The 24,750-nt window shown below is 37.6% G+C and overlaps 2 protein-coding genes across 2 annotated transcripts; both read right to left on the bottom strand.

The window, feature by feature from the left end:
- Positions 1–326: 326 nt before the first annotated feature.
- LOC110905564 (cyclin-dependent kinase F-4) lies at positions 327–1,604 on the bottom strand. Its single transcript, XM_022151217.1, has one exon. The coding sequence runs from the start codon at positions 1,538–1,540 to the stop codon at positions 473–475; it is 1,068 nt and encodes a 355-aa protein (XP_022006909.1). The 5' UTR covers positions 1,541–1,604; the 3' UTR covers positions 327–472.
- Positions 1,605–12,861: 11,257 nt separating this feature from the next.
- On the bottom strand, positions 12,862–14,085 carry LOC110905562 (cyclin-dependent kinase F-4). Its single transcript, XM_022151216.1, has one exon. It carries the CDS (start codon positions 14,027–14,029, stop codon positions 12,962–12,964), a length of 1,068 nt encoding a protein of 355 aa, XP_022006908.1. The 5' UTR covers positions 14,030–14,085; the 3' UTR covers positions 12,862–12,961.
- Between the last annotated feature and the right edge of the window lie 10,665 nt (positions 14,086–24,750).

Below are 24,750 nucleotides of genomic sequence, written 5' to 3'. Positions count from 1 at the left end.
GATTTCGATACAAAGGGATCTGATAGATTCGGTGACGAATCATGGAGCAAATCGGATTCAGTCGGCTCCTGTTTTACCAAATTAAAGTTATTAGGGCTCAAATAAAATTATTACCCATCAAATAGCAAATATTTTTTTTTTTTTCAAATTATCTACACACTAATATATAACTTTGAACGGCAAACTCACATAACCCTAAACCAACTCTTAAATTTATTCCATTCCATAGAACTTAAACTATATCCACTTATAAGTGTAGATTGCATCAACACATTAATTAAAAAAAAACTTAAAAAAGTTACAACATTAATCACTGGGTATTAATATCAGTTGTTTGTCATTGGGCATTCAAAACGTCATTCAATATTGATTAAGTAGAACAAATATCCAATACAAACGAAAACCCTACACAAACTTAACCTCAGTTTCATATACGTTCAGGGTATTTGGATTCTATTATCCAAAACATCTTTTACTTCAAAAACACAAATGGATTTAACAGGAGCTTGTGAATCGGATCTTCACTTGCATCCACTCTATCTGACCCACTCGCACAACTTCTTAAGCTTCTTGTCTCCTTCAACAGCTCTCGTTGCCTAGCAATTCTGAACACGAGTGGTACGGAATTAAGAATGTTACAACATGTGTCTTCAAGGCGGACGGTTGGAGGCACGCGATAACACCCATGAAAGAAAGGATGCTGAAGCGCTTGCATGGCTGTGGGCCTTTCACAAGGACACCATGAAAGAAGCGAGGCAATAAGATTAACCGCATCAGAGCTTGCAGTCGGCAATAGTTCAGAAAACCGCACACCAGGAAAATCAGGAAACCGATAACATATGTTTCTAGCAAGATCAAGTCCCGAGAACCACGTACTTTCAGTTGGGGTGCCTAGCACTCGGCAGATTTTATACATTACATCTGATTCAGAAAAACCTTGAAACAATGGTTGGTTGGTAAATAACTCAGCCATGATTGCACCAGCTGCCCACATGTCAACCGAAGAATTGTAATATGGCGAACGTAGAAACACCTCCGGGGCACGATACCACAATGTTGTAACATTATGCGTATATGGCGGTTTACCATTCATCTCGCGGGCCATACCAAGATCACTGATCTTTACCAGATTCTTGGATACAAGAAGGTTCTCCGGTTTGAGATCACGGTGAAAGTATCCTTTGTGGTGCATGTGTGCAAGACCTTGAAAGATTTGGAAACATAAGTTTCTGATTTCGGTTTCCGAGAAAGGTTTCATTCTTGCAACCGTAAACTTGTAGAGATCGCATTCCATGCATTCGAATATCAAGAACAATGTGTTGTTTTCTCGTATGATCTCCTTGAGTTTTACGATATTCGGATGATTGGCCATCTTGATGAGTGATTTGACTTCCCTCAGGTTCATGCACTCTTCCGCTGTGTGATATTCTTGGATGAGTTTCTTGATCGCAACAAGTTCACCAGTTTGCTTATTCATGGCTTTCCACACAACTCCATAAGCCCCACGTCCAATTTCCATGATTCTTTCATATTTCTCCATAGCCTATAGATTGTAGTACAGTGAGTTTTGAAGCAATTTATTTAGTAGTATGGTGGATATGAAATTAGGGTGTGTGTGTTACTTATTTATACGGATTTTGTCAATGTCGGTGTTTAGAGGTTTTATTAGTTGTAACTGAAAGGTATTGGTATTGTTTAATATAAGTTCTCTAAAAACGAGATAAGTATTTCTACACAATTCAAATTTACAAATCTGAGTTTTAAAAATACCGTTGTTTCATTTATTTTTCAAGATTTTATACTGATTCGTCTATTCATATTACGTGCGTAGAAAGTACGTAGAATCCCTTGATTTGTCATTAAATGATTTGAATTGAGGGAACATTACTTGCACTTGTTCGTTTAAGAAAATAAATAATCTGATTTTTAAAAGGGAAAATTACGAAATTGGCCAAGAATATGTTTGACTTACCAAATTAGCCAATTGATGTCTCCTTGGAGCAGGGCATCCTATTGTTCAAGAGTTGTTATGCGTCTGCAGGTCACAAGGAAGCGTCAGGGAATAGGCAAGCGACACGTGTGACAATGATTGGGTCTGAAAAGTTATGCTGCTTCCAAGGCGTCTACCAGACGCATCCACATTAGCTTGCGTCTGGCTTAGTGTGATGCGTCTGGCTGGTACAAATTTTTATGCATCACGCTGCTGCTTCTTATGCGTCTATGAGACGCTTCCATATGTCAGCTTTTTGATGCCCCTCGCAGCTGCTTCTTAAGCGTCTAGAAGACGCTTCCATTCTGTTAGTTTTTTGATGCCCCTAGAAGCTGCTTCGTATGCGTCTAAGGACGCCTCCATTTGTCAGCTTTTTGATACCCCTCTGTCAGCTTTTTCAAAGCTGCTTCGTATGCCTCTATGGACGCTTCCTCTGTCAGCTTTTTTATAGCTACTTTGTATGCGTCTATAAGACGCTTTGGTATTCAGCTTTCTCGTTGATTTATGCGTCTCTCGACGCCTCAAGTTATGCGGCTATGACGCAACACGTGTCAAACGGGACGCTTGTAATGCGTCGGTAATCAGAAAGTACTTTTTTGACTCTTTAGAACTGACAGACGCATTGGAGGAGTCTCGTTGGACGCTTTAGACAAAAAAAATTACTTTTCGTTTTTATTAATTTGATATATTAGACGTTTCTATTTTTAGATTAGTCTAGGTAGCAAGCAGTATACTCTTTACATTTTAGATAATATCATCTCCAAAATTTTACAACAAATATCTATTTATTTTATATTTTTTTCTGTATTGATATGGCAGTCAGATTTGTTGTTTACTCTGGAGGCAAGTGGGAAGTCGTTGATGGGAGGCTAGAGTACGTGGTCCAACCAGATTTTGTTAGACGTGGTTTTGAAACTTCTACTACAATTTCTTATAAAACATTTTTAAAAAATCTTAGTGAGTCAACAGGTCTTCAAAACATCACACTGTATCTTACAAAATGTCAAGTTTTAGCGATCCCATTGATATAATTGATGATTCCGATCTTACTTTTTTTTTCAATAATGCGGAAGGAAACTCTCATGAGTTATTTAAATTATATGTGGTGCAAGAACTTGGTGTTGGTTCATCTGCGGGTTCTACCAATTTTTTTAAATGTCCCGATCTTAACGTAAATGTTTTTCCTGAAGATGAATTTAACGCATCATATAAATCTGGAGTTACTGATAATGTTAATTGTCCTCTTGAAAATAAAAGCCAGATTTACATAGGTTATATTTTCCGTAACAAGCAGGAAATGAAAATAGAATTTGGAAAAATGTGTCTTTCCGAAGGTTTTTCGTATAAAATAGACAGATCATCCAAAACTCGTTACGAAGTGTCTTGTATTGATAAGAATTGCCATTGGAATTTCAAGACAACGAGTCGGGAATCTTGTGATGTTTTTTACGTTAACGTGTTGAACCTATTGGATGACCCGGATCACCTACAGCCCTATTACCCTATTACGCGGGCCGCGTAAGATGACCCTTAAGGTCTACGCGGGCCGCGACAAACCCGAAAATCAGTCCTATAAATAGAAGGCCTCGGATCTTCAGTCTGCTCGTTCATTTTCATTCTCAATCTCGAAATTCTGAATAGATAACATAATTTCCAGGTATAATACCCCCCTAAATAGCGAGGTTCTGCTCCGATATAAGTATCATAACCCCTGGAGACGTATTAGATACTCTGCCCGATTGATCTAGGGTTCCGTAACGGCTGTCGTGGTTCTGCCCAACGTAGTCGTTGGAATGTCGTCTCGGGAAGGGTATTACTAATGTTAAAATGGGTTATTATACTAACACGCGTGCATTTGTGTAATTTATAGATTATCACTTGGAAACCCTAAAGGATAATCTAAGACAGCAATGTGAGTAATCCTTCTTTTTGTGTAAACCTTTTTGTGAGTTTATCCGCCTTTTGTAAAACTTTTGTTAACTGATTTTACAAAACCTCACATGAATAATTATATATTAAGCAGTTATTGAGTATTTGTAAGAATACAATTATCATGGGTATGTTGGGGTTTTGTATACAAAATTTGTTACCGGAGGGGTAACATTTACACAAGTCAGGTCTGACAGTACCACGGGTGATAATTGGTATAACTTGGAAACAAATGTAATTGCGAGACCGCCCTCAATACTGTACTATGGTTTTTATTAAAACTTGATTAAAGTGGGATTCACTCACCAGTATTTCCTATTGACAAAATGTTTTTAAAACCCGTTTCAGGTAACAAAATGTGAAAGGCAAATAGAAGCCAGCTGGACAGCACTGAAAGCTTGGAAAAGTGGCAATAAAGTTACCTAAAAATAAATAGATGTTTTATTAAATAAAATAGGGTGTATCCCTACGAAAATATGTGTACTGAAAACTTGGGTTTTATCCCATGTGTTTATTATTATGAAAGTGTGGTATTTTACTCTGATAAAATATTTCCTAACTACGGTCCTGATGAAAATTCCGCTGCCAAATTAGACAAAAACAAGATACCACCAGAACTGGCCGCAGCCGCCTGTTCCTGGGTTTGTACTAGGGGGACGGGGGTTGCGACAGAAGGTTGTATCAGAGCTAAGCCACTGATTCAGCCACATAAGTGTTCTGCTGACATCAAAATTCAAAGTGTTAGGAAATAAATTACGGAACTACATGCATAATTGTATTTATTTGTTATGTGTTATTTGACTATTTGTTAGTTTTCAGTATGAGCGACCAAGGACCATCTGACGTGTATCGTCAATTGTCTGGTTCGCCTAGAAGCGAAGGTGCCTCTTCTCAGCCTGCCCTCTCAGGGTACTCTGCTGATACGAAAGAAGGAATATTCGTATTTAAGGCTCAATCTGAAGAGCCATTTCCTCAGAAAAAGAGGGGATGGTTCAGTAGGGGAGCACGTTAGCGTAGAAAGCATATGAAAAAGTTACAAGACCAGAGAGCACTAGCCGCAGCTAAAAGAGAAACCGATGCTTATGCCCAGGATATGCTTAATAGGGGTATAGCCAATATCCATATCTTAGCAACCACCACAGCTGACCCAAACCTGGAGCAAATGTTAGCACCCCAACCACAACCACCAATTCTTGATCAACCAATGGAGATAGAAAACCCTGAAAACCAAGTAGAAATGCATGATTTCAATCCGGAGGAAACACCTAGGGTACCCGCACCAAATCCCTTAGACCCAAATTATGACCCATGGTGGGACGACAACAGGGACTATGTGCAACATTACCCCATCCATGAAGATTTGCCACTGCCGAATCTAGGAGCCTACCCAGGGTTAGATCCTCTAGATCCCTATTATGATAATGATGTATTCATTAGAGAGATTTTAGAGAATCCTTACCCATACCAGGCCCCTTACCAAGAACCCCCACCACAGATTCCGAACCCAGTCCTAGAACCTGCACCCCCAATGAGTGCAGAAAACGTACAAGAACTTAGGACATTCGGTGAGGAAATTTTAGAAAGTAGTTAACGGATGAGAGAGGTAGGAGAGCGTCTCGTATGGAAATACGATAAACGCAATATGGATTTCTGGATGAATCCATATCCATGAATGGGATGGTGAAAATGGTAGTAATAATATAATAATAATATAATAATATATATAATATGTTTGCTTGAAAAAAAAACTACTGATGCCTATTACTAAGTAGTGTAGCTTTAAATTTCAGTCGGTATTGTAATTTAAATTTCAGTACTGGTGTGTAATAGATGCCTATTATATGAATAGAGTAAAGTCGCAATGATCGACGCTTTTGACCAAAAGTGTGTGACATGTAATTGCTATATTCAAATATTATTTTGTGATATTAATATGTGGTAAATGTTTAAAATTCAGATGGACAACGAAGTGAACCAGGAAAACAAGAGTGATAATCACCCGGATAACGATAATCTGAATAATGAGAATCCAAACAACAATAACAATGGAAACCAAGTGGATAATAGTACCCTCCAACATATAGTGGCACAAGGAATCATAGATGCGATGCCATTTAATTTCCAAAATGTTAAGGAAGCAGAAAATAGAAGTAAGCATAGTAGTAAGCGACCAACTTAACCTGAACACAACGTAAACAATGGACCCGCACTTCAAGTGCCCATTCCCAAAAGAAGAAGAACCATGCCTTATGGTTGTTCTTATAAAGAATTCTGGTCTTGCAAACCAATAGAATTCTCGGGCAATGAAGGACCCATTGCAGCTCTACGCTGGATAGACAAAACTGAGGCTGTTTTAAAAATAAGCAAATGTGTTGACGAAGACAAGATAATGTTTGCTTCAATTCTGTTTAAGAACTGAGCCTTAGAATGATGGAACACTATCCTCCAATCAAAAGGAAGTGATAGGGTTTACAACATGGAATGAGAGGAATTTAAAATTATGGTAGAAAGGAAATTCTGCCCTCCCAATGAAAAGGAACAGACAGCGAATAAGTTTCTGAACCTTAGGATGACTGGGGTAGATAGTAAGGGTTATACTACCACATTCTTTGAATATGCTAGAATAGTACCAACCCTTGCATCACCTGAACCGGTATTAATCTCCCAATACATCTGGGGATTAATCGGGGAGATTAGACATGTAATCAAGGCAGCTAGACCACAAACCAAGCTGTAGAACTAGCCAATACCTTGACTGATGAATTAGTCCGTACTAGAGAAGAAGACCAGAGGAGAAACCTAACCCAAAGGCTTACTCAAGAATTCCGTTCTAGGAATTCCAACCGTAGAAATGTAGGTTCTACCTCTGCACCATACTGCAAAGCCTGCAGAAAGAAGCATTCTGGAAGATGCTCCACTCACTGCAATTTCTGCAAAGCACCAGGACACAAGGAAGAAGATTTTAAGAGGAAATCTAGTAATGGATTGTGCTTCAACTGTGGATAAAAAGGTCACATCAAGCCAAATTGTCCGAAATTGGCTCTAGCTGTGAACAACAAGAATACTAAAAATGCTTGAGCATTTGTTCTGACTGCTGATGAAGCCAAAATGATTCCGGACGTAATAGTTGGTACGTTTTTAGTTAATGATGTTTTTGCTAAAGTATTATTTGACTCTGGTGTAAACCAAAGTTTTATTAATACTTCATTTTGCAAACTTCTAAATCAATCATTAACTAAACTTCCACAAGAATGTCTAGTAGAGACAGCAAATGGAGAAACCGTTAGGATTTCTTAAATCTTGCAGGGAGCAAGAATAGAAATTTTAAATCAAAAGTTTATTGCAAACCTTTACCCAATGAATCTGGCAGGATTTGATGTCGTGTTAGGAATGGATTGGCTAACAACCAATAAAGCTAATATTTTGTGTGATCAAAAGTCAATCCAAGTAAATTCACCAAGGGGTGAAAAGATCACCATTAAGGGAGATAAACAATCTAGATCCACTAAATTCATCTCTGTGATGAAAACTGCAAGTTATATAAGGAAATGATCTATAGTGTATTTGATTTCTATAATCACTAACACTAAAGGAAAAGAACTAAAAGACATTCCAGTAGTGTCTCAGTTTTCAGATGTATTTCCAGAAGAATTGCCAGGATTACCGCCAGACAGGGAAGTTGAATTCAGAATCCATCTGCTACCAGGAACGGCACCGATTGCCAAAGCACCTTATCGTTTTGCACCTGCCGAAATGCAGGAACTGGAGAAACAGTTAGACGAATTATTGGAGAAAGGATTCATACAGCCAAGCTCATCGCCGTGGGGAGCACCTATTTTATTCGTCAAAAAGAAGGACGGATCAATGAGTATGTGCGTTGACTACCGTGAATTGAACAAGGTCACAATTAAGAATCGGTACCCATTACCAAGAATCGATGACCTGTTCGATCAACTTCAAGGAGCTCGATTTTTCTCTAAAATCGATTTAAGACCAGGATATCATCAACTAAAGGTACAGGAAGAGGACATTCCTAAAACCGCTTTTAGAACAAGGTATGGCTATTATGATCCATCAACTGGATGACGTATAGTCCCATCTTCCGATCTTCCGGTACTATGCCATATCATATCTTTCGCTGTGTGCCTTGAACAATACAAACGTCGTAGTCTAGGCGTCAAAGGAAAGTATCGTAACACCTTACGAGCCACCTTCGTGCCTTTTGTGTCTTTATCGACCCATCGACTCTCATTACAAACGGGACAATTTTGCTAGGACTCGTTTTCTTTCCAAAAGAGAGCACAATCATTTGTGCACACATCTATCATCTCATATGCCAAACCAATCTTCTTAAATGTCTTCTTAGCTACATAATACGAAGGGGGAATCTTGTTGCCTTCTGGCATTGACTCTCGCAACAACGAGAGGATTCGATCTACTGCTTCATTTTGCAAATGGTACGTATCCTTTATATTCAAAAGCTTTGCTGAAAAGTAGATAGAAGAAAACTTGGTACAACCAGGATATAATTCAGTTTCAACTTCCTTTACCAGGTCTTCAAAATCATCAATAACACCGCTACTATCTCCATTCGAGTTCTCTTGGTTAAGGTATGTATCTTCTTCCATACGCTCCCCCTAATGTCTTCAATAACGTTTACCATACCGTCTTGTGGCGCAACATCGTTTACTTCTGCAATTGGAGTCGTGTCCCCGTGATAGGTCCACTTCGTGTATTCCTTCCAAAAACTATTAATACGCAAATGGTATTTCATTTCTACCATGGTTTTTAAGCCAGAATTTTTACATTGGGTACACGGACATCTAACTTCATCGTGGTTTTTTATCACTCTTTCACACATCTCGATAAATGACTTGTGTCCTTGCTTGTAGTGAGGTGAATGACGTGGGGAATCAATCCAACTTTTATCGATAGGCATTATGCAACTGAAAGAAAATCTAATTTAGGATTAACAAGACAAGGGTAGGCTGCTAAACCCACTTTTTGAACACTTTATCTCATATGTGAATGTGTATTACATGATTGTTTGTTTAAGAAAAATTCGGCAGCATTTCCTCTTAGCTCCCAAGTATATATGTAATGATATATATACCCGAGGATCAAAGAGAAAATGATAACCGAATCCTTCTTAAACAAACAATCATGTAATACACATTCACATCCTAAATGAGATAAAGTATTCAAAAAGCAGTCCCAAGATAAACGGGGACAACCCGAAATTAATTTCTAAATCAATTGCGGGCGGGTATTTCTAAGCTCGTTATGTTTAAAATGATTAATTCAAACACGGGCACAGTTTTTTAAGCTTGTTATATTCTTAATGATTGTTTTAAATTTTGGGCGGAACGTTATGTTTTAAATCATGATTTCAATTTCGATTGGGTGTTTTCTTAGCTCGTTATGTTTGAAATGATGATTTCAATTTCGATTGGGTGTTTTCTTAAGCTCGTAATGTTCTTCATAATGGTTTATATTTCGGGCGGGTATTTTCTTTACTCCTTTTGTTTTAAATGATGATTTCAATATTGGCGGGTATTTTCTATGTCCGTTATATTTTAAATGATGATTTTAATATAAAGAGGGTATTTCCTAACTAATATATATTTGTCAAATTTAAATATAAATGTTTTAAAACCTATACACAAATATACAAATTATCAAACTTTAACATTTTTTTCAAACCTACACATAAACAAACACACATTTTGATCAAAACCATAAAATTTATACACTTACACCTACATACATACATTCATTCATACACTTACATACCCACATACATGCTTACATACACCTACATACACAAATACATAGACTTTCATATACTCATTTTCTCCAAATACACCTACATTATACATTTGACATACAAACATTCATCCTTACACACACATTTACATACTTTATACAAACATACATACTAACATACACATTTTTCACCAACATACTAACATACACCTACATACATACATTCATTCATACACTTACATACCCACATACATGCTTACATACACCTACATACACAAATACATAGATTTTCATGTACACGTTTTCCTCAAATACACCTACATTATACATTTGACATACTAACATATACCTACACTGTACATTTACATACCTAAACAAACAATAATTCATTCTCTAAACTTTGAAAAAAAATACATATAAAACTCACCGTATTTTCAAGTTTCTAAGAGATGTAGACCGCGTAGACGAGGTGGTGACTGGAGAAGTGACGGTGGTGATCGGAGAAGTGATGGTGATGATCCGATTTCACTACCAAACACACAAAAACACACAAAAGTATAAAAAATTAAAGCCTATCATATGTATATAACAAAATAAAGAAGAAATGTAACAAAAACAAAGCTTTACTTACCGATTTGGTCGAAATTCGCTGAAATCCGGCGGTTTCTCTCGAGTTTTTGGGGGGGAAAAGTGAAGAAAGAGGGAAAAAATGGCGCTGATATAGGTGTAATATCGTTTCACCATTAGCGGCGACGGGCTGTCGCCGGTATTGATGTTTGTCGCCGGTAAAGGTTTAACCAGAGATAAGGATTGTGTGGCTAGGGATTAAAGTTCTGTCACACACTTTTAGCGGAGACCGGCTGTCGCCGGTATTGAGGTGCCCTTGTCGCCGCTAATAAGTTTTAATTCCCCAACCGTTAGATCAGGATTTTGATCAACGGCTGGGGTTTGGTTTCAGCATCTGGCACGCGGATCGACCAATAGCGGCGACGTTTGGCCTGTCGCCGCTAATGGTGTCGCCGCTAAAAGTATACAATTCTTGTAGTGTGTGGTCTGCGCCGCACAGACAAAAGAGGCTAGCAAGCTCTTCTCTAAAAACAAACAACCCCTAAATTTCACAACATTAAGGGCAAGCAGGGGCAGACTCATATAGAGTGGGTCTGGGTCTCGTACCCTAATGTTTCTAAAAATTCTAATAGAATTGTTATATTATTTTTTTTAAGAATCCCCATAAAGAGGTTATAAATCCTTTTGTTTTCCTAGCATGGTGGTAAATTCCTTTCTTTTCAGACAAAGAGGTCAAGAGTTCTAGTCTTATAAAACTTGTTTTTTGTGGTCTTTTTAATTTCAAGCTAACACTACTGTTTTTAAAGAATGGGATTGAAAAAAAAAAAAAAACAAGCACACGCATGCGCAACAGCCTGTCTAAGCATTTTCCTAGTGCATAGTAGGTCTCCAAAGTAGATTCTTGATTTAAATGGTTGTAGAAATGAAGGATTTTCGTGCCTTTCTTGTATGAAGATGGTATTATGGAAGTGAGGCTCGTATTTAAGAGATGGACAAATTAGAAGGTAATCTCGGCTGTTTGTTTTGAGGGGGTTAATTTTTCAATGCAATGTCTAAAGGATACAACCAAATAACTAAATTGTGATGGAAGTAACTTTGTTTGGTTTGTTACTTGTTTAAGGAAAGTAGGCAAACATGTAATGGATCCTTGCGTAGGGAACAACTTATAAATGTTTTTTATTGTTTTTGTTTACCTTTCGAATTTTGCATTTTACTTTTATTGTGCGTTTAAAAAAAATAAGGAACGATCATATATTTTTATTGTGATATTGTGTTTTATTATGTTCATCGCCTTGCCCCGACCCGAACTCCAACCGACCCAAAAGTTCTAACGTCGGTTGGTGAAAAATCTTAACACCGAAAATTGAGGATCCCATTGAAAAAAAAAAATCCTTGGCCAGCCACTGAGGGCAAGCGATCCAAAGCCTAGAAAAGTAATAATAATGCTACCTAAGTATGAGTATTTGAAACAATGATAGGGCTTAGTAATGGATTTATAGTGTGTTTCTTAGTACCTCTAGCTATATAGCTAGTGGTAAAAATGGTGTGGAACTATAAAGACTTTGTGGTTAGTGTCTAGACGTAGATTGATTGCAAAACTATGACTATCGGTTGCTTGACCTCTCCGACAGGGGCGAAGGATAAGAGGGGCGGGGAGGGCACCCCCCCCCCCCCGAATTTTTTGCTCAGTAGTGTTATATATGTAGTTTTCGTATAGAAATTTGTGGGTATATACGTTTTCGCCCCCCCCCCCCCCCGGTTCTATAGAATTTTTTGGGTATATACGTTTTCGCCCCCCGGCCGAAAAATTCAAGCTTCGCCACTGCTCTCCGAGCATGAACATCAGCGTACGAAAGCTCTTCAACATCATCATTATTCGGGACACTTTTGATCTTCTTAGCCGATGATTTAACCTAATTTGTTCACATGTGATGGATTTAAAATCAATTAGTCAAAATTGAAACAAGTGTGTATGAGTGTAACAATGGTGAATGAATTCATAAAACAATACACACATTTTTCTCTCGTTCCTTCCGCTTCGTTGTTGATTTTGATACAATCGGATCTCACAGATTCGGTGACGAATTATGCAGCGAATCGGATTCAGTGGGCTCCTATTTTACCAAATTGAAGTTATTAGGGCTTGAATAAAAGAGTATTACCCATCAAATAGCAATTTTTTTTTTTCAAATTATCTACACACTAATATATAATTTTTAACGGCAAACTCACATAACCCTAAACCAACTCTTTAATCTCCAGATCAAGTGGTGGAGGGCTTGCATTTCTCTTGAGAGATGCAGGTTCGACTCCCACTTGGTGCAGAGTGAGGCATTGGTGGGCAATGATAGGAGAACCAGGGAAACCTAGGTTGGATCCTTGAGCCAAACGGGTTTTACCGGTAATTTCACCGTCGTGCCTACGGGTGGGTGGGTTACCGGGTTTTCCCCGGAATTGGTGGTGGACTCGGGTTACTCTCGGAGTACTCCGTTTGTCCAGTGTGTGCCCCGAGAGTGCTCGGGATTGAGTTTGTTGGCCGTTCAAAAAAAAATTTATTCCATTTCATAGAACTTAAACAATATCCACTTATAAGTGTATGATTGCATCTACACATTAATTATAAAAAACTTAAAAAAGTTACAACATTCATCACTGGGCATTCAAAACGTCATTCAATATTGATTAACCAAAGCAAATCCAAAACATCTTTTACTTCAAAAACACAAATGGATTTAACAGGAGCTTGCGAATCGGATCTTCACTTGCATCCACTCTCTCTGACCCACCCGCACAACTTCTTAAGCTTCTTGTCTCCTTCAACAGCTCTCGTTGCCTAGCAATTCTGAACACGAGTGGTACGGAAATAAGAATGTTACAACATGTGTCTTCAAGGCGGACGGTTGGAGGCACGCGATAACACCCATGAAAGAAAAGATGCTGAAGCGCTTGCATGGTTGTGGGCCTTTCACAAGGACACCATGAAAGAAGCGAAGCAATAAGATTAACCGCATCAGAGCTTACAGTCGGCAATAGTTCAGAAAACCGCACACCAGGAAAATCAGGAAACCGATAACATATGTTTCTAGCAAGATCAAGTCCCGAGAACCACGTGCTTTCAGTTGGGGTGCCTAACACTCGGCAGATTTTATACATTACATCTGATTCAGAAGAACCTTGAAACAATGGTTGGTTGGTAAATAACTCAGCCATGATTGCACCAGCTGCCCACATATCAACCGAAGAATTGTAATATGGCGCACGTAGAAAGACCTCTGGGGCATGATACCACAATGTTGTAACATTATGCGTATATGGCGGTTTACCATTCATCTCGCGCGCCATACCAAGATCACTGATCTTTACCAGATTCTTGGATACAAGAAGGTTCTCCGGTTTGAGATCACGGTGAAAGTATCCTTTGTGGTGCATGTGTGCAAGACCTTGAAAGATTTGGAAACATAAGTTTCGGATTTCTGTTTCGGAGAAAGGTTTCATTCTTGAAGCCGTAAACTTGTAGAGATCGCATTCCATGCATTCGAATATCAAGAACAATGTGTTGTTTTCTCGTATGATCTCCTTGAGTTTTACGATATTCGGATGATTGGCCATCTTGATGAGTGATTTGACTTCTCTCAGGTTCATGCACTCTTCAGCTGTGTGATATTCTTGGATGAGTTTCTTGATCGCAACAAGTTCACCAGTTTGCTTATTCATGGCTTTCCACACAACTCCATAAGCCCCACGTCCAATTTCCATGATTCTTTCGTATTTCTCCATAGCGTATAGATTGTAGTACAGTGAGTTTTGAAGCAATTTATTTAGTAGTATGGTGAATATGAAATTAGGGTGTGTGTGTTACTTATTTATATGTATTTTGTCAATGTTGGTGTTTAGAAGTTTTATTATTTGTAACTGAAAATTATTATTGTACGTAGAAAGTACCGTTGTTTCATTTATTTTTCAAGATTTTATTACTGATTCATCGATTCATATTACGTGCGTAGAAAGTACGTAGAATCCCTTGATTTGTCATTAAATGGTTTGAATTGAGGGAACATTACTCGTTTAAGAAAATAAATAATCTGGTTTCTAAAATTAGTTGGTCGAAGAAAAGGGGAAATTACAAAAAAGATGAAATAAATATAAGGGGAAATTACAAAAAAGAAAGTTGACCAACTCAATTTTATTAAAATGTCACCCTCAAGGATTCATGGAGTGACGTCTCAACGATGGGAGGCATCTGTCTATCACTTATTGCGTCCGTTTAATGGCGTTGTGACACCTATTTGACAAGCCTCTTACATCAACGGCCAATGCATGAAAGCCAAAATGGACGCTGATGTGTCTGGCTTATGACGCATCCTTTTTTTCCTTTTTTGTTTGGTTTTTGTGGCTTGGTTGACTCCTCCATACGGCTTAGCTGACTCCTCCCTGCGGCTTGCTGACTTCTCCCTGCGGCTTGGCTGACTCCTTATGGTTTGGCTGACTCCTTAAATTTTATTTTAATTTCCACATTTGTTTTTAAGTCTATTGTATAGAAATACCATTTCTTTAAATATTACTTAAATGCCACATTTGTTTACCCGGCCCAGAAACTGACCCAGCCCATATTCAAACCTCACGGGGCTCTTTTAAGGCGAAGAACAAAACAGGCCATTTGCACGTTTGACGGGTCAGCTTTGGTGCGTTAAAGTTGGCCTATCGTGCATGTTTTTAGACAAAAACGTGCGAGGCAACCTATTTACATGGTCACAACTCATTGCCAATTGGCCCGGACCAGAAACTGACCTGACCAATATACAAACCTCATGGGGCTCTTTTAAGGCGAATAAGAAAACAAGCCGTTTGCACGTTTGACGGGTTAGTTTTGGACCGTTAAAGTTGGCCTATCGTGCATGTTTTTAGACAAAAACGTGCGAGGCGGCCACTTTACATGGCCACACCTCGTTGCCAATTGGCCCGGCCCGGAAACTGACCTGGCCCATATATAAACCTCATAGGGTTCGTTTAAGGCGAAGAAGAAAACGAGCCGTTTGCACGTTTGACGGGCGGGTCAGTTTTGGCCTGTTAAAGTTGGCCTATCGTGCATGTTTTTAGACAAAAACGTGTGAGGCAGCCACTTTACGGGCCTTTTTATAGAGGAAACGGGTCATTTTCACTATTTACGGGTCAGTTTGGCCCGTTAAAGTTTGCTGATCACGTTGGTTTATCGCTTAAAAATAGTTTTTGAGTGTTTTATGGCGTTCAAAAAAATCGTTTTTGAGCTGTTGTAATTATAGCTCAAAAAATAGTTTTTTTGTTATGGCGTTTTAACTGGGAGCTGGGTAAAGAAAATGGTTTTTTTGAGTTATTGTAATTTATAGCTCAAAAAAAGCTTTTTTTTTTTTTTATGGCGTTTTAACTGGTAGCTATGGCTCAAAAATGTGACAACCCTCATAATTATAGGTATCCGTATGATTAATTAATATTAAATTTGTGCTTAATGACTGTGCTTAATTACAACTGATGATATAAGCTGCTTTATGATTTCTGTATCATACATACATGTGCATCACATTTCATACTGTCACACCATTTATTGCATACAAACTTTAGTGACATACTTGATGCACAAAGCACAGTTAGCACAGTTAGCGGATAACTCAGAAATATAATACTGACAGTGCCAGTACATAGACAGACAATATTTTGAAGCCCAGTATGAGCCAGAGACAAGGTACTACACTAGTATGGAGTGTAGGGAAGTAAGGACCATAAAACTGCGTCACTAGGTGATAGTTTAAGTGCCGAAAAGTGCCTAAAACCCACTCAAAGTGCAGAATTTTGTATTAATTAACAAAATTCAGCATTTTAACATGCTAGTAATGTGCAAAAATATGGCAAAATGGTCCTGTATGCTTTCCTAAGTGTCGGGAAATAAAAGTGTCGCAAAAAGTTACATAAAAGACACTATACGGAATAACTTAGCACTTTAACGGAACGGTATCTAACCGAACAATCGGACATTACCCGGAACACTAAAATATTGTTAAAAGCATTGTTTCACTTTTTCTGAGCTTGTATTGGTTCCCGAACACTTAAACATATTACATAAAGCATGATACATACTAAACACTAGACTTTTACCAACCGTCCACTAATTAACCTTTACCATTTAAATTTACAATTTACCCCCTCCCCCTATTCATGATTTACGGCTCACATAAGGCCCCACCAAAGATTATTCCAAATCTTCTTATATCTTCCCTAATCTTTACTTGGAATTGGTCAGATCTTGATTAGATATTGTTAGTACTTGATGGAACATTATGACCAAAGGATAAAAGAGTTAGTGGGTTATATGAACCAATCATCTCATCACCTTCACTCCACAACATTCATCTCTCTTCCCCCACATAAAAGCTACGGCCGAACAACCCCCATATACCACCACCATTTTCATTTCAATTCCATCCAATCCAAGACTATTACAAGGTGCTAGAAAGTGAATAAGGAGGCTTGGTGTTCACGGATCTTGAAGGACCTCTACCACAAGCTTTTATCCACTCATTTTCTCCATCGATCTTCCCTAGCTTTAAGCTAGTAGTAAGACTCTTGATAACTCTTGTTTATTTAATATTTGTTGGTGCATCCGTCTGTCGACTACGTCTTGTATCGAGGCTTGTGTTGTATAGGATAGAACAGGGCACGAAATCCAAGAGATTTGTATTAGATAGTGATTTCGCCCCAAATGACATGTAGTCATTTGGAGCGAAACCTCATGAAATCCTGATTTCGTCCATGTGTCAAAGATCAGATTTCGCTCATATGGTAACTTGTGATTTCGCTTATAGTGACCTGGTATGTAAGAGCGAAATCAGAACCCTATATAAAGGGTTTCATGAGTGAAATCAATAGCATAGATATAGGTGTTGTCTTCCGGTAAGCCACGAAGTGCTGCCGAAGTGTTGTTAGAGTTTGTAAACGTTATCAAGATCAATACAACAACAATTAAAAGTGAATCCAGCTGAAATTGCACCAAGACATTAGTTTCCGCCTCTTGTTTTGGATAGGAATTCTTCTGATCGACTCATTTAGGGTCGAAAACGATCCTACAAGTGGTATCAGAGCTCAGGAGGAAGAGTTCTTGCCATTTCAGCTGCATATTCTGATTTTCTACACCTTCTTTGTCATTTTTGAAAATTTTTCACGGTAAAACCAGCTCAATTTCACACACAACACTCGTAATCATGCATTAATAAACCCTTGAAAGTTTCAAAGCTAAAATCGACCTAAAACTTAGTATTTTTGAGGTTTCGCTCATGGTGACTCATGCAAATAGTGACATCATGCCTGATTTCGCTCCTGGATCATAGCTGATTTCGCTTTTGAGGACCAATAAATCTAATTTCGCTCATAGGACACTACCTGATTTCGCTCTTGTGGACCAGTAAATCTGATTTCGCTCTTGTGGACATTCAAGTGTGATTTCACTCCAACGACCAAGTGTGATTTCGCTCATAAGTACACACTATATAAACATCATGCCTGATTTCGTTCCTGAAAAGTGCATGAACTGTGATTCTTTAATCAAGCAGAACAATGAGTTGTTGCACAATATAAACAGATTAAAAGAATCCTATGATACAATGAACAGAGAAATCAACAAGTATACTGATTCAAACGGTGAACAAGCTGTGGCAATGAATACACTAAAGAGGGCTTACATAGGACAGCTTGATAAGGTCAATTTTCACATAAAGAAGTGTGCTGAACTGGAATTAAAGCTGGAAACACAAAGAATCGAAACTGAAAGAGTCAACAAGTTATTAGAAAGTTACTCATGTTCTACTTTTGTTGTTAACATGATTTATCCGATTGTGGAGGAATTAAAGACGTTTGAAGGAGTGAAGACTTCAGAAGAGAAGAAATCTGTGACAAAAGACGAAGATAAAGTGAATATTTCTGGTAAGAAACCAAGTGTGGTCTACAATAAATGCCCGCCCCCGGTCGAAAATGGATATTCACCTCGAAATCCAAATTCCGAAAGAGTCGAAAAGGCAATAAACATACAATGGGAGTCTGGGCCGTCGGATAACTTGCTAGAAAATATTGATGTCACATACACGTCATCCGACACTGATCATGAGTCAAAGTTGATAAAAAGTGTGGTCGATCAGGTGTTAGATAAAGATGACTGTGAGGAGTTAAAACCGGAGTCCAAATCCAAGTCAAAGTCTGAGTCTGATGTGTCCAAGCCAACAATCAAATGTAACACCCCAAAAACGAGTTTGGTAATCAAGCCACGTTAATAGTGACGACGGGTAAAATACCGTTAGTGGTAAAAATTAACCCGGTAAATATTAGGTTTTTAAATAAATATCCTAATATTAAATAAAAGTTATACAAAGGCTTATGGATAAATAAAGTGTTTAAAAGGCCCGAGTTGACGGGACCTAAAATAAACTTAATCATAAATATTCCCGAACCTGCTAAGCCAACTAGGAATGTTTGACCCGGTTAATAAGAGGGAATATGGATTGTAAATAAGTAGGTTATAACCTAATAATTAACGAAACAAGAGGGACCAAACTTAGATATTTGGAAAAGTTTAGTTAATTAAAACAAATAATAAAACACAACACACACACTAAGAGTGCGTACGACCAAGGGAAGCTCCCCATGGAGCCAAACCCTAACCTTCAACAAATCTACCAAATTGAAGGTCAATCAAAGATCCAAATCGATGCATGAATGCGTAGAAACGATCACCAAGTCATGGGGATCACAAGGTATGTCATAAAACCTAGATTGGTTGAAGTTGAAATTCGAGACAAGTAGGTTACTTGCAAATAAATTCATGGATTATGATCCAATGATGAAATTAGGAATGATTTTATGTCTAGGAGTAAACCCTAGACATTTACTTGTTGAATTGAGGTTCACAATTGTGAATTTCATGATATTCCATTTATGTGTTAAATGGGTTTTGTAGAAGTAAGATGAACCCTAGAATTATGACTATTAAAATGGTGTTAATTGATTTCCATGAGATGAATCTGAGAATGGTATGCATGCTAGACATAATAGAATTGAAATTTTGTTTATGTTTATGTCTAGTAGAAATAACTAGTTATGAACTAGTTGTAAAATGTGTAAAAACAATGTATGCACATTAGGTGTTTGTTAAAATGCCTAAATGAAAACTAAAGTGTTGAAATTAGAGTGAAAATGTGCAATGAATAAGTTGATAAGTCGATTGACTTTAAAAAGTCAAATCGACCAAGTGTATGATCGGATGGTAATTTCGATATAAGAAGAGTAGGATGGAATAGTCGTAAATGATTATGACTAACCTAACCATCTTACAATTAAAATAATAGTTTGACGCTTGGCAAGCTAGGTGAAGGCTTGGGGAAGGAAGCGGGTCAAACGAAGCAAGAATGACGGAAAAGCATAATTCGGATGCAAGGTAAGTATAGCTTACACTAGTCTTATATTTCAGAATATTCTCTTATCGTATTATACGAATAAGATAAATACAAAATCGAGGTATGATGTTCCGGCGTGTAGACGTACGGAACAAGATAGTCGAGCATAATAAGAAACCATGTTGATGGTTTAAAAGGAGTTAAATCGGTAATTCGATCTTTTTATGACAAATGGAAAAAAATGAACTTTTGGAATGGTTACCTTATAGGGTAAACCAAAACAAACAATAAGGGTAAAACGGTAAATTGGTCATGCGTTGACCATAACTATTGGTTTTGAAAGACACGGTAGGACGTAAGCCATGATAGACTAAAAATCGTTAAGAAACGATTAATAAGTGAAATGACCGCACGGTGTAAACCAGAGCGACTCATGTAGATGAGATGGTAATAAATATCATCTAGCCAACAAAATCGGTCACTTAGACCAAATGGGTCAAAAGGTGAAGGTATCACCTTTTGACAATAACGACTAATGATTATTGTCGAGTTATATTATTTCAGGAGTAAATGTCAAATGGATATTCGCAACGCTAAGAATTTGCAATTATAAAAGCAAGGTATTAAAACGGGTCAATATATTGGTCCGCGCCAGGTACATGAAATAGTGTAACACTCATTTAGAACATGTGGTTCATGGAGTGTTAAAAGTAGTCAACATAGACATTTGGTTACTTGATAAGTAAACCGAATGTTTTGTTATAATGAACATTGCGTTTGGAAAGCTTAATGACTTTTCAAACAATATCATAAGTTAAAAGAGGGTTTATGGGTCAAATATACTTTCAAAAGTCCTTCATCGTAAATGATTGGCTAAATGGACTAAAACGCCCTTATAAGCTAATTTCGACAAACGACCTTTAAAGGTAGTTTTGAAACGAGTTTTATGATCAAATAAATAATTGGAATAAGTGTAAGAAGCGAAAGATGTAAATCTTCGGTCAAATGACTCTATATGAATCTTGTCGTAAATTAGCAATCCGACGAGAAAAACTCGGATTATATAGATCACCTCATTAAGTCCACCACAAATATAGTTGTGGTGGAAGATTACTTGATAAGAAATGTTGTATAATAACGCTAGAAACGAATAAAAGCGTTTCATGCTCAAAATATGTCTAAATACCCTTAACGGGTCAAAATACGCAAATGAGCATAAACGGGTTAATGATACGTAAGAGACCCGTGACTTAAACCTAATATGATAGGAATTATTGAAATTATGAATATCATGAGAATAAGGATCAAATAAACATGTTTGTTTGATAAAATCGCGAACGGGTCAAAATTTGGTAAAAATGGTAATAAGACGAAGACTAAAAAGTCTTAAATTTTGTTAATCCGGATGTTGGATTTTGACTCCATATAATGAAGGGTCAAATTACAATCATGTAGGAAGAAACGGTGGGTCAAACGGATAAGCGGATTGAAAGATACGAAAGTTTTCGTGTCAATAAACGGCAAAATGGAAAGTTGGAATGCAGAGGCCACCGTAACTTACGGTGCCACCGTAAGTTACGGTGGAGCTGAAAAGTTTTACGGCAGCCCCCTACTAGTTTATGGTAGGGGCATGTCAAACCAGGGGCCACCGTAACTTACGGTGCCACCGTAAGTTACGGTGGAGGCCAGTTGGAAATCTTTGTTTTTAGATCAAGAGTTTAACGTTGGGATTCTTTTTCCTTCCACCATCATTATCGGATTTGTTTAGACACATTTTAAATCCCCGTATGACTAAAGCATTTCATGTTTATGAAATGTAGGTACATTTAGAATGCCGGAAGACGACCAAGCTCATCGAAGAACCGAACACGATATAGATTCATGCTTCCGCACTTGGTCACGTTGTATATTTTTAAACGACGAATTTGCTCACGTTATGTTGAATGGCTTATGATTGTAAAAGTTTTAATAAACCCGTATTTCCTAATGTTTATGTAATCTTAATTACATGATTGTTTTTCGTAAAATATACGTTAAACCTTGAATAATAAGATCGGGTGTTCCAAGTTGGTATCAGAGCCTTGGTTTAAGAGATTCGAGTATGGTGGGGAGGAACCATGCTTGGACTTAAACCTTATGCTCTTGACAAAGAATAGTGTTCGGTTCGAGGCTTGATCGCAAATCCGGTAAGTGCATGTATGCTAATGGTCTAGCGTATTAAAGTGTTGTAGACAACACATAGGGTTACCGTGTAATACACGTTACCCCAATTAAATGATTGATATAGTTGACAAAAATACGCGCGTTGACGTGTATAGTAGAAAAAGCCTTGTATTATAATACAGGCGATTATTGAAGTTGATATTACTAACTTTTGTGAATATCTTGATTGAAGGACACTTGCATTTAAAGATGACAAGAGTTGAACAAATTAAGGATATGATAGAGGAAAGGTCCGAAGTATGACGATAGGAGCATGCTCACTAAGGACTAAATCGCGTAACGACCGCGAACAAGGTTAATGGCAAGAAACGCCCGTCGGGGCAAGCATTACCAGGTGCGTGTTTTTAAATATAATCGCACAATTAGCAATATGCAACAAACATGTAGAGAATGATCGTTGCATAGGTAAATTAGAAACTTGGAAAAACCTGAACAGAAATACATATCCAGGATATAATTTCCAAGAAAACTGAATAGAGGCGTTACTTACATAGGGCGTGATGTGAAAACTATAAAAAGGTCGTGTATGTCATGTGTTAAATCGCTTACTCTGGCCAAGTAAGTAGTGGCATATGATACCACGAGTTTCTTATAGCGGACACATTTACATCCGATGTAGTAAGGGCGGAGTGAATGGGACTAATTAAACAGTACCCAAATGAATCAGATAAGCAAAATGTTTGATAATAATGTAAACGCACAACCGAGTGACGGAAGCGTATTACATCAGGATAATGAGCCCGAATGAAGGGACAAAGAAGCATGTAAAATGATTTAGACAAGTATTGGGAGGGAGTGTACTTACACTCGAACCCATAAAACGCAAGCATGTAAAATGATTTAGACAAGTATTGGGAGGGAGTGTACTTACACTCGAACCCAGAAAACGCAAGCATGTAAAATGATTTAGACAAGTATTGGGAGGGAGTGTACTTACACTCGAACCCAGAAAACGCAAGCATGTAAAATGATTTAGACAAGTATTGGGAGGGAGTGTACTTACACTCGAACCCAGAAAACGCAAGCATGTAAAATGATTTAGACAAGCATTGGGAGGGAGTGTACTTACACTCGAACCCAGAAAATGCAAATATATCCCTTAACGGGTCGTTTTTGTAAAACGTCAAACTTAAAGACAAAGTCGGAATATAAAAATGAAGCGAGGTCTTAATGCATACCGGGAGGGTTGCAATAATAACGACTTCGGTAAAACACCCGGTGGATGGGTAAGAATTAAACACATGCGTAAACCAAGAGACGTGAACGCGGGTTGAAAAATCAAAGTAACTTGGATTACGAGTTATGACTATAAAATCTCGTATATAGAAATTGTGAGTAAATATGTTCAACTATTCGAAGTCGAATGGGTTGAATAAAGAATAAAGTTGATTGTTTATAAGTGATGGATTTCACATTAATAGGTCAAACATGTTGAATACAATATAACGCCGAATGGCACAAATGAGCGCTAGCCAGATAAAGATAACGTTAAATGCAAGAGAATAATGAGCCCGGTAATGGGATATAACCAAATAAGAATAAATTATGGACTGTCAATATCCTGGTATGGATAATTGACAAAAGTTAAAGTGAAGATCCTAAAACTAAAACTTCGGTTTTAGTAAGAAATAATGTTTTTACAAACATAATTTCTGATAGGAATTTAAATAGTAAGCATGAAAGATACAAGTCTTGACACTGATAGGCGCAAGACGATATATTCGAAAAGTGATATTTTCGAAAATGAAATTTTGATATAAATTAAACATGATGTAACACAATCACGGTCAAGAAATGTAATGTGAAGTAGAATCATATTATAACCAAGCAAGCGGTAAAACGTAACTGGACTAATAAGTCTAATTAGTGAGACCCGTCAAGGTCATTTAAATAAATTTGGTTTGCTTGTAAGCGGTGGATTCGGTATAAATGAACCGAATAAATAAAATTGAAAACAAAAGAAATCGTTGCGAAAAGTGACAGATTTCATTAAAGACCTTTAAATGGGCCAAAGTAACAGATTCATAAAGAATTCGAGAATATATGAAAGGGATGGGAATCGCTAATTTAACTAAACTAGTGGAAATAACGAGATTACGTTGTTTCGAGGTGCACTATGATGTATGAGATACGTACACAATTAGTAGCCAGAAAGATGTTACCATATTTATATTTTTCTAGTAATACTAACAATCAGTTAAAGTTGGAGTAATGCTTAAAAGATTACTCAGGTCAAATGCATTGAGTTTAAAACTCGATGAACTATGTAAGAAAGGTTTCGAGGACGAAACCTCTTTAAGGGGGGTAGACTTGTAACACCCCAAAAACGAGTTTGGTAATCAAGCCACGTTAATAGTGATGACGGGTAAAATACCGTTAGTGGTAAAAATTAACCCGGTAAATATTAGGTTTTTAAATAAATTATCCAAATATTAAATAAAAGTTATACAAAGGCTTATGGATAAATAAAGTGTTTAAAAGGCCCGAGTTGACGGGACCTAAAATAAACTTAATCATAAATATTCCCGAACCCGCTAAGCTAACTAGGAATGTTTGACCCGGTTAATAAGAGGGAATATGGATTGTAAATAAGTAGGTTATAACCTACTTAATAAATAACGAAACAAGAGGGACCAAAGTTAGATATTTGGAAAAGTTTAGTTAATTAAAACAAATAATAAAACACAACACACACACTAAGAGTGCGTACGACCAAGGGAAGCTCCCCATGGAGCCAAACCTTAACCTTCAACAAATCTACCAAATTGAAGGTCAATCAAAGATCCAAATCGATGCATGAACGCGTAGAAACGATCACCAAGTCATGGGGATCACAAGGTATGTCATAAAACCTAGATTGGTTGA

This window comes from Helianthus annuus, chromosome 14 (genome assembly GCF_002127325.2).
Source record: "Helianthus annuus cultivar XRQ/B chromosome 14, HanXRQr2.0-SUNRISE, whole genome shotgun sequence".
In the NCBI taxonomy this organism is placed as follows: Eukaryota; Viridiplantae; Streptophyta; class Magnoliopsida; order Asterales; family Asteraceae; genus Helianthus; species Helianthus annuus.
This window is presented reverse-complemented; position numbering and strand designations above follow the sequence as displayed.

Bases quoted from the DNA above. Each gene is read 5' to 3' on its own strand.
- LOC110905562 (XM_022151216.1), bottom strand. From the start codon at position 14,029: ATGGAGAAATACGAAAGAATCATGGAAATTGGACGTGGGGCTTATGGA.
- LOC110905564 (XM_022151217.1), bottom strand. From the start codon at position 1,540: ATGGAGAAATATGAAAGAATCATGGAAATTGGACGTGGGGCTTATGGA.